The sequence below is a fragment of the Scatophagus argus genome, chromosome 2, assembly GCF_020382885.2.
Source record: "Scatophagus argus isolate fScaArg1 chromosome 2, fScaArg1.pri, whole genome shotgun sequence".
NCBI classification, from domain to species: Eukaryota; Metazoa; Chordata; class Actinopteri; family Scatophagidae; genus Scatophagus; species Scatophagus argus.
Window position 1 is genome coordinate 25816284 of NC_058494.1, and position 15032 is coordinate 25831315.

The window sequence follows — 15032 nt, forward strand, 5'->3', positions numbered from 1 at the left end:
GCCGCCCCGACTCGGCCCAAAAAAGTCCGTGAAACAAAAACTAACAAAAAAGATGTTCCTTTTTTTCCCCAAAAAAGTGGATTAGTTCTCGCAAAAGCACACACACAACATGCTTTCACACAAGGGCAGTGTTGTGTGTCGGCCATTTTGGATTCGCTGTTACAATTCTGGACAAAGCGAGTGGTTTCGTGGAACCAAAATGGAGGAAGTGGGTGCTCCCTGCTCGTCTGCCAACACGCTTGGCGTTGTGTGTTGGTGCGTCGGCAGGCCGCTGATGGTGAAGGTGAGGAGTCAGAGCGTGTCATGTAGGTTAGTGAAAGGAAGGGGAGGTGGGGTCAACATTACAACGTCTGACGCCATGCCAGGTAAAACCATACAATAACTCAGTCCGAGACCTGCTTTTTCATTTGGCAGCTGACTCTTCCCTACGTGGTCTAACTATCTAGCTACCTAACTCTAGAGGGACCTGAGAAGTAAGCGAACTGCTTTGCACCTCTGTAAACCTCTCACTACACCGCCTGAAACTGGACCCGTGACAAGTCTGGGATGGACACGAAATGTCACACCTGACAGGAGGGTGAAGCCAAGAGGGCCAACTTGCTAGCAGCATCTGGTCATCTGGTGATGACCGTTTGAGTCTTTAAAAGGTCTGATTCAAAATGTGTGGATCCTTTTTTGTTTTTTGGCAACATTTACGAGAATCTGTGTATGTTTGAATGGGACTTTCAAGTGATCGAGCACATACACGGCGTGACATTAATTTCCTACTTCAAGTGTAGCCTCTTGGCTGTTTCCTCACTGTGGTCCCTGTTTCTGTGCTAGCATGGGAGCCGGTGGGACTTGACTTTTAAGGCGTAGTGTGGCTGATCTCAACTACTACAGAGGATAAGAGGGGGACAGACGGGAGTGGCTGGGGGTGAGGAAATTGGGGAGGAGTGATGAATGTGACTCTGATACAGAAGGCACTGTGGCTCTGTAGGGGGGGGTATTTGGGAAGCGTCCCCACGTGCCGTAACCTCTCTTGATTGGAGGTGAGGGCAGAGTGGTTTCGGGTTTGCGACTCCCGCCAAACAACTAAACAATCAACAAAAACAAGCCCTCCAACCACCCACCACCGTCCCCATCGTCACTACACTATGCTCAACTACCAGGTCTGGAGGCAACACATTTCGGGGGAGGAGAGAAAGATGGCGAGGGAAAACGGAGGAGGGAGGAAAAAGACAGTGAGAGAGGTACGTGGAAAGAAACGGGCTTCACTGTGGGCGTGATGTCAGGTGACGTGTGCAAACGTGGTGTCGATCTTCACATTTTCTCGGATCTGCGTGTTCCTGTTTTGTTAATTCGTTTTACAGTACCACAGCGTTGCAGTTTCTCCTCCGAAATAATACGATGGTGATGCTCATGAGGTCTGCATAGAGTCAAAACACGTGGACTGGGGTTTGTTTTCTGGCTTCTGCGACTTGCGAAGAAAAAAACTGTGCGAGTTCTCAAGAGTAGCTAGATCGTCGACCGTGTCATGGGCATGAACGGTATGCAAAATAAATATCTGAAACTCTAATTATACTCTGTTATCTATAACTACATCTACTGCATCATATCTAGATTTATATGTACTTTATCATCTATATTTATCTATACTTTATCATCTTGTCCTAGAGTTATTGAATATTCAATAATTGTTGTCCCTCATAACAATAAGGATGAAATTATTAGTCCTAAGTGTTTCTGTCCTGTAATGCCTTTAGTGTTTTCAGTGTCACGCACTGGCAAGCTGAAAGAACAGATGTCAAAGCAAATGGACAGACAAATAAAAAGACAGATCAGGAGAGAGAGGTTGGTGGATACTGAAGCGGGTTTTGGCAGAGGAGGTTTTGGCTTTGCTACAACCTCGTGTGATTGGATTGGTGATTTGGTGACTGTTCTCTGGTTATCCAGACCTGAGAGAAGGAGCTGGAGGGGAGGCCAGCATTGGCACAGACAGAAGGACAGATAGACAAACGGACAGATATGGCGTCTCCCAGGTTACATTCACGTTTCCTGACAAGGACTGGACTTCATCTATAAATATACCTCACAAAGATATAGGAGGTTTCACTCCAGGTCTAGAAACCAGAATGTGGCCTGGAGGCTGTCCTGTAAAAGAGGGAAAGCAGGGAGGATGTGTACTGATAACTGCCCCCTAGTGGCAAAAAAACAAAACACCTCCTGATACTGACACCAACACTGTACCACCAATACTGTGGGCTGTCACTGCTGGCAACCAATCTCACCACAAAACTAGAGAGCCTGAAACAGGAAAAAGACTGAAATTTGTAGGGTTTGTTTTGGCTGCAGGTGGAAGAATTCAATCACGGTATAACTTTAATCTAAGCTAAAGAGGGTTGTCTGAAACCTCTGCAGTGTAAAAAGGCAGACAGACTCTTCCACATTCTCAACGACCTGGTCTACCCCTGCCTCTGAGCATGAATTCATGATCTTTGGGTTGGCTTGACGAGAGTACTGACCCCATGAATCATTGCAAGTCAGGTACTGAAGATCCCCTGACCTCTGACTCCACCATTCTGAAGAGATAGTGTATCTTAAGAGTTGCGTTACAACACGCAACGCTGCTAAGTGAAAAGTTCCCAAGCCGTTGTTACCCCAAAATGTTGCAGGAAGGCCTCAGGAACCCGGTAAACGTCATTGAACGGGGGAGGGTGAGGGTGGGGGAGATCAAAACATAATGGATGTCAACAAGATGGACATAGCATACTTAAACTCCAAATAACATGACAACAAATCTACAGAAACAGTTCTATCAATCAATCATCAGTATCATTATCATCACTGTCATCGTCATTTTGCATTGACATTGATATCATTATTCATGAGACTATCATCATTAACAATAAATAAATCAAGTGTGGTAGAAGTCCGCTTCTCTCCACTCGTTCTCCCTCTTGTTTCTCAAGCATGACAGGAAAGTATAATGTGATCCTGCAGCGTTTCCTGTCTTCTAATAGGTTGTAGAAACGTAGCTTTTGAACCGTGTCGGCGGAGACAAACAAAGTAGCCGACCTGTTTCGGGTAAAAAGTAGATTACATTTGAGACGTGTGTGTGTGTGTGTGTGTGTGTGTGTGTCTGTCTGAGAGAGAGAGAGAGAGAGAGCCTGAAAGAAGGGAACTTCTTTTGTAAACCTAAATGCAAAGTTTCCTATAAAGCCCCCAGGTCCCACCCGCACCAGTTAAGATTTCCTCTCTAGTATGTATTTAATCAATCATGCAGGTTTCCATCAAATTTTGGACTCCGAAAAAGATCAAAGGAGGCTGAGCGAATGCAACAGAAGAACCAAGCTCCAATGTCCGAACAAGAACAAGAAGGAGAAGTAATCGATAGAAGAAATACTGAAGAAATTAGTCTTTTTCCCCATCCCTCCTTTCCTCTCCTCCGCCCCATTCAACCGTGTGATGTCATTTCCTGTCAGGTCATCCCTTGCCTTGCGCTGCGTCGAGTAACTGAGGAGGAAGGGGCTTGACGAAGTGTCCGACTTCCTTCTCAAGTTACCTGAGCTCAGCCCCACCCTGCACAGCGCACTCGGACCACCACCGCCAGACAGGAATTGATGTCACACCAGTCCTGTCAGCATTGAGTCTTTAACAGTAAACAGAGATGATAAAACTCATCAAATATCAGCCAGCACTGTGATTGGCTGGTTTTTGCAGTATAGGCGGAGCTTCCTGGTTCTGTCCCTTGGAAAGGAAAAAGATTAAAGATAAAGTGGTTTTTCTCCCTTTTTTTTTCTTTTCACTGTTTGTCACGTAAAGTTTCATTTTGTTCTTCATTGTTCAAGTTTGATTTTCTGGAGGCATAGCTTGGCTTGTAAGGGTTAGGGGGTCCTGGCTTTTTGTTAATTTATTTTTCTTTAAACATTTCTGTTCAAGGAGCAGAATCAAAGCAGTGGACTCTGTGTTGCTGCTCATTTTTAGGCTATTACATTAGACTGCAGACTGGCGAGCACACATCTGACGAGACCGTCCAGGCACGCCAAAGTCTGGGAGAAGTACTTTCAGGCCTCGTGAGTGGCGATCATCCTCGCCCATTTTACATGCTCCTCCCATGCTTGCACCTCTCCTCCTCCTGCAGCCTGGCCTTGCTGGTCAAGCATAGCATTCTGTAGTGTAGTTCTGAGACTGAGAGCGGCAGAGGTAAACTGTGTCCAGGCCTTGCCCAGTGGTCTTGGCAGTCTCTTTTTCAAGTTATCCATGTGCTGCTCTGTCACTGATTCTGAGTCTTAAACAAAATTTGTAAAAGGCTATTTTGCAGCACCTTCGTTCCTCTCCCCACCACCCTTCCCGCTCATTTAGAGTCCGAGGCGTGAAGGTTTGGAGGGCGTTCCACCCCCCCCACCACCAACATTTTCGCCACCAATGCTTTATTAAAAGTCTACAAGGCCAGAGCCTGGAGGCTGCTATTCTTCTTCTCCTCTCCTGCCCTTATCCCTTGCTCCCAGTGGTCGCTAGCACCAGTCATCCTCGTCCGTCTCACTATAAGGTTCATGCAGGCCCTTGCGGGGCCCTCGGGCATGTGGGGGCCGATGGTGCGGATGGGGTGGTGCCCCAGGAGGGCCCCGCCGATGTGGAGAAGGTGAGGATGAGCGGTAGCCATTGGGCACCCTACGTGGATGTGGGTGCGGGGGTGGAGGGGGCCCGTGGCGGGCAGTCCTAGGTGAGCGTGGGTGAGGATGAGGATTTCCCCCATGTGGGTGTGGGTTGCCATGAGAGAGGCTTTGCTCATAGGCAGGGGGCTCATGGTGCCGCTCATACTCATAGTCACGCTCGTAGAAGGGCCCGTCGCCCTCCAGGCTGTCCCCAGGAGGAGGCCCGCTCCAGCGGCCTCGGTGAGGGGACCTAGGTGAGCCGTGAAGGGGCGAGCGCGGGGACTGGTGGCGAGGAGAGCGTGGCGAACCGTGTCTGGACGAGGAGCCCCCGTGGTGTGGTGAGGCGTGGCGTGATGGGGGTCGGTGGTGGTAGCCCCTATCATGGTCTGGTGGAGAGAAGTGTCTTGGGGAGGGCGAGCGCAGGCGGCCCGGCCCTGGTGGACCATAGCTGGGCTTGCGGACAGCGGGGGAGTAGGTGACATGTGGACGGGGGACAGCAGGGGTCTGGGGCAGCTGCCGACGGCCTCTCCGCGGAGTGCTTGTCCCCGAGGTGGAGGGGACCGGGCTGCCGCTCACCGAACTACTGCCCTACAGCAAAATGTAAACAAGGAAAATCAAAACGCACCACAACAACAACAAGAACAACAACAGCGACCAGAAGAGAGTAGAGTGGTGGTGATAGACAGACAGATAGATAGATAGATAGATAGATAGATAGATAGATAGATAGATAGATAGATAAACCATTGAAAATCATTCAAAAACACAGTGATGGGGCAAAAAATTGACACCAAGAAGCCACATGTCACATTGAAGAAAAATGGACAGAGAGAGAAACAGTGATAAAGAAAAAAGCATAACACAGAAAAGAGAGATTGAAATCCATAAGTAGGTGCATGACTCTGTGTGAACTCTTACTGGGTATAAGATCGAACTAAAGTACCAGTGAAGTGAAGAATTCATACTGACAGTGCAGAACATCCACAAGACTTTAAGAGCTTAAGTGCTTTAATCCGAAGCATACTGAGTAAAAAGCTTTATTTAATACACACATGAAAATTAAGATAAATATATGTATATCAGAAAACTGTTGAACAAAAATGGGAAACAGTCTCTAATATGTTATGACCCTTGGCGTGAATCTCAGCTTTTGAAGCCCACCTGTCTGTGTCCTCGTCCATCAGGCCCCTCGCTGGGTGAACGGGACCAGTGGCGGTCATGGGGATGCCTGTGGGGGTAATCATGGCGGTCAGGCCCGTAGTGGTCCTTGTCCATGGAGCTGTGATGGTGATGGTGGTGATGGTGGTGGCGACGGTCCTTGGTGCGGCCGCGGTCCCGCTCGCGCTCCTTGGGTGGAAGGTCGCCCGATTGCGTGGTGGTGCTGAGGTCTGTGCCCAGGCCTAGCAAGGAGACCTCTGAGTTTACATTTGTAAATACAAGATCACTTATTATTTTGTTGAGATTTCAGTTATGTGAGGTGAGGAGACACGAACTGAGATTTGTAAGATTTGCAAGTTTGTGCAGTGGTTCATATGGGAAAAACAAGTCAAAGTGATTTAAATGTAAATTAAAACAACAAAAATTAAATACCTATCCACGCAAAATCCACTACACCTGTGCAGTGAAATGTAGAGCAAAGGAAACTAATTTAAAACCCCATCATCACTACGGAGTCCGGAAAGCAGAGGAGAGTCTCCTCCATCAGATTAGAGAGCCCTCCAATTATACCGGGGATTTAGAGTTTAACTGTGCCAGCCTTGTTGCATCAGTTTTGAAGCATGCAATTTGCACTTGGAATTAGGGATGAAGTGGACCATCTGCTTGGAACAGAGTTCTTTTCAAGGACTTCTTTGGGCCAAGACTTGACTGTAAAACGTGGCTCTCTTAGCTCCATAAATGCATGTTTGTTTTTTTTCTGTTTTCACGTAATTTATTTCTGCTGTGGAGGTCTGCAACCAGTGCAGCAGACAGTCTAACTGGAACTACTCAGAAGGAATTGACAACCAGCAGCCAATCAGAATTGAGGATTCACCAAGACCATGGTAACTTACATTACAGACACTATGTTACATCGTTACTAAATGTCCTTTCTTTTCTTTAAGGACAAGCATGTCTTACAGAATATGGAAGCTATGCAGAAGAGCCAGTAATTTCACATTCAGGAAGTCAGACCTTTTTTAGTACTTAAACTGGAGTTTTGAGAAGCACTTTGACGTTTACAGCTGTATACTGTCTGACGTGTGGATGCTACACAGGTGTCAGTTTGGCATTCGCGGTAGCATGGATGTCTGCTGCGAGTGACTCACCCGTGTCTGCGTCGGTGTATCTGGTGAGGGAGCGCTGTGAAGTACGGTGACTCCTGTCCCTGTGTCTTCGTCCTCCTCCGTGTCTGCCCTCCTCTGACACCACCCTCTCCAGGGAGTAGTCATCCAGCCTCACGCCCCGGCCCGTGCGCCCATGGACCAGGCTGGAGGTGGAGCGACGCATCGGACTGGTGTCCGTGATGGTCTGGGGGGACGAAGGACAGAGCGGAGACGCAAGTACAGAAAGGACAGACAGATAGGGAGAACATAAAGTAGGAGAGGATTTGATAAGGTGAACAGAAAAGAGATAAGAGAAAATAGTGGGGGAGACAGGAAGAAAGAGAGGAGAAAAGAAGTTGAGATTTAAAGCATCCTGACTGGTGACGACGCTCAACACTCACTAAGCTGATTTCAGTGATGGCACTGCCTCAGAGCTTGTGCATTCATGTGTTCATGTGCCTTTTGACAGCATCTGACGTGGGTCAAACAGCCGTACCAAGTGAGTCTTGGTTTAGGTGGGTGTCGGTGAATGACATTAGGACAGTTCAGGTTTTGACATGCTGCATTTTGTTTGGATAATATGAACACTTAGTGTTGTTCTGCGTCGCAAACCTGCACCCGTCTGATCTGAAACAACACACTAAAATGATCTGTGTGCACTATTTGACCCATCTTAAATCATATCACATTATCGGCTTACTGAGTTCATATGGCTTGACGCAAAGCACCCAAAACCCCAAACTAACAAGCCTTTGACAAGCACACGTAACACCATGCTTGTTCGCCAAAACATGGAGGGACGAAATGAGAAAATAAACAGGGAGGAAGAGGAGAGAGGGGCAGAGAGACAGAGAGCAAGCATGAAGGACGGCCGTAGAAACCATGCCTCACATGCACAAGGCAGAGCAGTCTGCTGGACCTTTCCAAACAGCAGCCATATTTGATTTCGATCACACTCCACCGGCCTCCACGTCAAAGCTAGTACATCACGAGAGCGGCAGAGAACATCAGATGCTTGATGCTGGTTGGACAAGTGACAACTGGACAAAGACCCTGATGTTACCATTGAGCTTCATCCTGTTCTCCCTCGTGTGTTTTGGAAATATTGAGAATAATGATTTAAAAAAAATAATGATCATAATGTGAAACCTGGCAGATTAGAACTGGTTTTAGCACATAAAGTGACATGAACTTAGGCAGTTATTTCCAATAACTTGTGTTATAATGTCAAAGAAGCACAACTAAGAAAAAACACGTTGCCAATACTTCAGAAGCTTGCAACAAGTGTTTAGTAGAAGAATTAAATCTCACCGACTTGGAGGGGGAAAAAAACTGCTCTAATTAATTCATTAATTAACTCAATCAACTTGAGATCAACACAGACTTTCCACTTAAATTTATTTAGATATTTGTAGCTATTTCATTTCTTATTCTGTTCATCACAAAAACAGCCAAATTCAGAGAATATTTATAAAAAAACTCTTCTCATATAGGCATCGTTTGCCAACACGGAGTGTGACATAAATCAAATATGGCTGCCAGGTGGCTAACTGACATTCCATAACCTTAGAGCCTGGTCAAAAATGCTCTGCAAGAACCCAACAGGGAAACCCAACAGGACTGATTATTATATTCCAAAATCCCCGCAAAACTGTCGGGTTTTAACATGTTGAACTCAGCTGTTGATTGGTCTTGGTGACGCCAATGCACAGAGGCTTTCACTTCTGGCCTTTTTTGGGCTTTTAAATAAAACTGCCTTCTGCATTGCGTGTACGTGTGAAGGAAATCTAGTTCTCCACAGGTGTTTGCAGCTGTGCGGCTGTGCATAGTGTATTCTGGAACCAGTCTCCTCTCGCTGGGGCCATCATGAGGCTCTGTTGACCAGGACAAGACCCTGCCGACCCTCCGAACCCCCGGAGAGCTTGGCGTCACCCTGACGATAAAAGCAGCAGGCCGGATAAAGACGAACACCAGGGGATTCGCCGACCCGAGAGGAGCTGCCAGCAGCGTGCACACAAGCCATTCGCGCCCACTGCGTAGCACAGGACTAACACGTGTGCGCACAACACAACACGCTAACACACACGCGATCGTAACGGATGCGCTGCTTCACACGTTTTCCGAATGCATTTGCTTCGATGCGTGTAAGCCGCTGCGATGCACGTGATGAGATGTGATAAAACTAAGTTTTGTGGAAACAGTCAACTGGGAGGGCTGGGTTGTAATCCCACAAAGGTAAATACAGTTCAGTATCGCTGAGGAGAGCATGTTTTATACTTTTAACTAAATTCTGTCCGTATCATAAATATATCAAAATGCATCTTAGAGACAGACTGAGCAGACTACAGACTACAATATGAGCTTCCCTCCTCAACTTTCGCACCGCCCTTCAGGCTAATGAATGACAGCAGCAGCATCACTTCCTTTCCTTTTGCATCCACGGCAACCAGAGCTCTGCCCCGTCATGCATGACCAACGACATGCCGACACGCTGCCAGTCCCCGAGTGCAGGCCAGCAAACGCACATCAGGCCAGTCCATGCTTTGTCATACACTGTTGACCCAGTCTGAGGGGATGCAACAGACCAAAACACACATGTAACGAACAGGAAGGAACACACACACACACAACACACACACGCACGCACGCTTGCCCTGCACACACGCTGCATACAAGCAGAACTTCAGGGAGATTTGTCATGGAGGCAAACAATGGAGAGCATAGCGACTTCAACACGAGCAGACACGCAGAGAAAGAAAGAAGGGAAGAAAGAAAGAAGGAAGATCTGAAAAGTGACGCTCAGGTCACAGCTGATGGCTCGGAGCACCAGGTGGGTTGGATCCACTGCGTCAGAACAGCTCAGGTGGTCTCAGAAAAAGTTGCAGAAAAAACAAACAACCCACGCAATGTGTAAATACTTGATCCAAGGGAGGATGAGAGGACATGAAGACATGGATGTTTGTCCCTCGCAGTAACTGCGAGGCCTCTGAGTGACAGCAAATTTGTTCACCTCAGGATTTGGTGTTAAAAGGTTCACTACAGCGTTATGTCAGCCAACAACAGCTGCACATGCAAATTCCACTTAAAGTTATGACGACTGGCACGTCGAAAACTGCCGCAGATTCGCCACTGAACCGTCTCACTGTTCAACTGTTTAGGTTACGATTGCAGTGTCGATCAAACAGCAGATTCGCTTGCAGGACAGAAGCGAGTGTGCACCACTACATGTACTGTGTCAGACTGCTCTTGTGTGCAGAAAAAGACGAGTTCAGATGCACTAAAATACAGATGAAATACAGAATGAGTGTGTGCACATTACACAAACTGAGGTCCAGTTGGTGACGCTCAGTATCTCACTGAAGACTCTGTTCATGGCAGTTACAGAAAGCATTTTTATGAAATTACTACTGACCAAAATGCAGGCTAAAAATAACATAAAAACTGAACTGGGTAAAATAAAAACCTACAAGCTGTCCTGAATATAAAATGGAACGTGTTTGTGATGCTGAATAGGCTCCATGAGTCACCACCTGATCTGTCCTGCTGCAGTTCAAACCCGCCCGCATGGCACCTCACGTGGCTTTAAACACCCAGAAAACCACCGGCCTTTTCACTCTACAGGTTAGCTTTGAGAATAAAAGCTGACCATGGGATATCTTAGCCCGCTTTCAGATTTCAACGGAGGGTTAGCCCAAGTTTGATACGAATTCACACTGCACTTCAGCTGCCCAGTTTAAATGCCCACAGGAACTGTGAGCTGCTCCAGTGTGAAAGCTTTCTCATCGCGGGGCTCTCAGCTCAAGGATGCTTTTAGCCCTGCGCTGACTGCAGCGTTAAAAGCCCTGACATTTTGGTCCAGATCCAGTTTGAAAAAGACAGAGAGACAGTGAAGAATCAACAGAGGGGGAGAGAGAGAGAAAGAGGGGGAGGAAGGAGGGAGGTACATACACTGAGGTTATTTCCGCGAGGCCTGTGTCTCCTCCTCTGCAGAGCAGGCAAACACAGAGAAGATACGTAGAGCAGAGCAGTGTAGCACACACACACACACACACACACACACACACACACACACAAAGAGCACAGGCCCGACATAGCATAGCCGCCAGGACCGAAGGAGAAACAGAAATGAATAAACAGAAGGAATGAGAAACAATGGCAGAGGAGGGGAGGGAGGACAAGGAGATTACTTTGAGGAGATAAATGATGTGTTTTGGGAGGGCGGCAGGGAGGGAGGGAGAGAAAAGTACAAGGAGAGGGATAAGAGAGATGGAGGACACATATATAACAGAACATGAGGGATGGAAAACGAGGGCAAAAAGGAGAGAAAAACATAACATTAAGCGAGGTGAGGGAGGACAGAGAGAGACGGCAGAGAGGACCCAGTTCATTTAAAGAAGGCCAGAGCACACACATAAGAGCGAGGTGGGTGTGCCGGTGAGCGACAGAGGACAGAGGACAGAGGACAGAGGACAGAGGACAATATCAGATGTGCACACACACACACACACTTACCGAAACAGCATGAGCTCTCTGTAAGGCAGAGCAGTGTTAGAAGGCAGTAAGTAACAGTATACAGACACACACACACACACAGATATATACTGTATACACACACACACACACACACACACACAAGACATTTCTGACAATCCAGCAGTCTACCTTCACTTATGCTCAGTTACTATTTAATTATATTTAACACCAAGACTTGTAAGTTCCAGGACTGTCAGCAGAATAATAACACCTGGCTCAGGTAGTGTTTGTGTAGCAAATGGGTGGAGCTTGTCCATTTATATCATTTATATGGAAACAGAACTGACTGCAGTTTGTGTGTAGCTCATTGGATTTAAAACGAAGAAATTACTGCAGTTTGAGTATAAAGTACCGACTGCTACGTCTGCATCAGAGGGCTGGGCAGCATATCGAGACCGTGATGCGAGTCCTCTTAGGTTTGGGGCATCGTTTTATCGTGATGTGACGTTAAAGAGTTTTCCTGGTTTAGAAGGCTGCATTCAGTGGTGGAAAAAGCCTTCAGATAAAAGTATAAAGTGTAAGCAGCAAAATGTATTTAAAGCATAAAAGCAAAAGTACTCTTAGGTCCCGCTGACAGATGGTGTATATGACATAATTGGATTATTAACAGTGTGTAGCATCAGGTGTAAGCACCATGTGACAGTACTGAGGTACTTAAATCCGAGCTCCTGATCCTGAGCTCTTTTCTCACCTTTGACTTTGTGGTAAGATAGTCAATCATTGGATCATTTATCGAAATGAAAGCATTTGAGAAGCTCAGAGGGCCATTAACAACTCATTAAGACGTCAGAAGCCAAAAAGTTTGCAAACCACAGGTTTAATCTGTAACGACTTACTTAGTTACTTTCCACCACAGGCTGCATTTCCTTTAACCGATAATCAGACATCTCTTATTTAAAGAAACACTGTTGCAATTTCCATATTGAAGTATTTGGTCAAAAACTGCAGTGATACTACAGTATATTGTGTGCTTATGTCCCAGCCCTACTGCGTCACATGTAACAGCGTAGGACCTGCAGCTGCATTACACAGCGTACTGTGGAGTGTATTTTAGAGGACAAAAAGAAGAGAAGCGTCAAACATCATCTCACAAATCAGAGACTTTGAACAGGAAGACGTCGCCTACTCGCGTCACACACCTCTGATTATGTGCACGTCACATTCCTCTCCTACCTCATCCTCACAAAACACACTCCACGAAGCAACCAACATACCCAAGTGAGAGCAACACGACTGGATGCAGTGACATGTTGGGCGTATGGGAAGGCTCGTGTGTGTGTGTATGCAACTGCAGCCAGAGGCTTCTTAGCAAAGTCCACACGTCCAACATGGAAATCAATAAATGTAAATTTCAACACTTAAGAGTAAAAATTAAATTTAAGAAAAAAAACAGAGCAAGACGAAAGCGAAGTAATTGATCATCAGACTCGCACAGGAAGCCCTCCTGTGCGAGTCTGATGATCAGACTCGCACAGGAGGGCTTCCTTTCTCACTGGCTTCATACGCTCTTTGATTTTACAGTTTGTTAACATTCCCGTATTGGGCGCCATCTTTTTTCATTTGTCTGAATCACAGATGTAACCTCAATAAGCGGGTGCTACATGTCCTGCTGTGTGCCCTCTCACATTCTCAACTGCACAACATGTGCAAAAGCAGCCAAACCTGCTGGAGAAGTTTGTGTCTCCAGATTTCAACATCAGTAAGCAAGATTTTACACTTTGAGTTTGGTTTGCACCTAACTGGCCCTGCTTGGTGCAGATTTTTATCAAATTGTGAGGCCACAGCACTTTTTTCTCATTCAAATGAAGGTTAAACCACTATCTTGTGATTTTTTCTTTTTTAGCATTTTGAAACAAAATCAAATTTGCCTGTCATTTAAGGGGTGACAGAAAGCAAACACAGAACATCTGGGGCTTCTCCTTCACATATCAATGGTTAAACTTCTATTGAAATGTCAAACTGGGATCTAAACTTGTGCCACACTCTTGTCTTGTCTGAATGTCAGTGATGCTGAGATCACCATGCCATGAAATGATTTCCAAACACAGAGAAGTGACAGCCTGCAGTTTATGTACCATGTGGTCCTGTTCATTTTGAATGACTTCTATTGCTCATCACACTCACTGAGTTTCCTCGTTGATTTTCCTCACTGTCACAGCTGAGGAGAGCCATTAACTCTGGCCACAGTTTACACAGGACAGACACACCAAGGATTTAATGGGGGTGGAACGGGGAACAGGAGATGGTCTGACCAGATATTCTATACATACGGGTCTCCTAGATACATACCTGTATATGTATCTAGAACACTTATCCAGCACGCCGACCCCTTCTGTTTATGCTCCAGTGTTAGCTCAGAGAGGAGCTGAGCAGCGGTGGGTCGGCTGCTGGATGAGCAGAGGGTTAAGGGTGGGGTTGGGAGGGGGTGCGGGGCTGGGGCTGGTGGGGAGGATGGTGTCAGGAGGGGTGGGAAGGCGGAGGCAAACCGGGAGGCCAGACAGCAGGAGGTGAATTTACAAAAGTCTCACTGCTTCTTTGCATCCTGTCAAAACATTTTAATTATTTATTATTGGTTTATTAAAAATGAAAATATAGTAAAAATGATTCCAGAAAAAAAAAAGTTTTGGATTCTTTCAGGCTTTGTTCTCTTCTCCGCTTCGGATGCAAGGAGAGACTTTCTTTTTAATTCACTTCGGCTGTGGTCATTGTTAACGGGGACAGTGATGGAGAGTGATGATGGTGGTGGGATGAAGGTGCTCACTTGGTTGTCTGCTGAGAGGCGGGGCATGGAGAGGGTCCGCCCGTGCCCATCCATTGGGTGATAGGGCTCAGTGTCGGAGTACCCGTCCCGCCCCATATCCCTCATCTCTACCGTCTGTAAAACACAACGAGAGGGGGCGTGACCACTGTCCGCTGAGGGAGGGGACTCTCACAGGTCCTCGGCTAATCGAGGGAGGTGCTAACTGAGGCGGGGGGGCACATGAAATAAATTCAGTGATTTGTCAGGAAAGTTTACCATGCTGTTTTTTTGTCTTTCCTTGCAATTTCAGGCATGAAAGACTGCAACTTTGTCTTCATTTATGCAACTTGTTGCTGCATAAATTTGCTGTTGCAACCTTTGTTGTGCTTAAAAATAAATTTGCGCTGAAACATTTAGATGAGGTAGGTACTGACTGGGTTATAAGTTTTAAAACCACATGGACTTACTCACAGTAATCAGATCAGGCTGGTTTCATCACATGGCGTATGAACAACACGCCACTGTGTAAGGTCATTTCACAGGTTATCATAATGCATTCTGTGCTTTTCACGTGTCATTTTAGGTGCAAATCTGATAGGGAAAACCAGAGTTTGCACCTCATAGATGTAAGCCGGTTATAAAGTCACTTGACTTCAGCCTATCTTCATTCATTCATTCATTTTCCATACCGCTTATCCGTCAGGGTCGCGGGGGAGGGGGGGCTGGAGCCTATCCCAGCTGACTACAGGTGAGAGGCGGGGTTCACCCCGGATTGATCGCCAATCAATAGCAGGGCTGACACACAAAGACAGACAACCA

General features: G+C 46.6%; 1 protein-coding gene across 1 annotated transcript in view; it reads right to left on the reverse strand.

Annotated features, from left to right (window-relative positions):
* cacna1ab (calcium channel, voltage-dependent, P/Q type, alpha 1A subunit, b) overlaps nt 1-15032 on the reverse strand; it is a 144665-nt gene continuing 129633 nt past the window's right edge. The window contains exons 46-50 of the mRNA XM_046373888.1: nt 14235-14348; nt 10889-10924; nt 6944-7145; nt 5799-6037; nt 1-5225 (exon numbers count right to left, since the gene is read on the reverse strand). Of these exons, the coding sequence (XP_046229844.1) occupies nt 4497-5225; nt 5799-6037; nt 6944-7145; nt 10889-10924; nt 14235-14348 (1320 nt within the window). The 3' untranslated portion in view covers nt 1-4496. The remainder of the gene's footprint in view (nt 5226-5798; nt 6038-6943; nt 7146-10888; nt 10925-14234; nt 14349-15032) is intronic.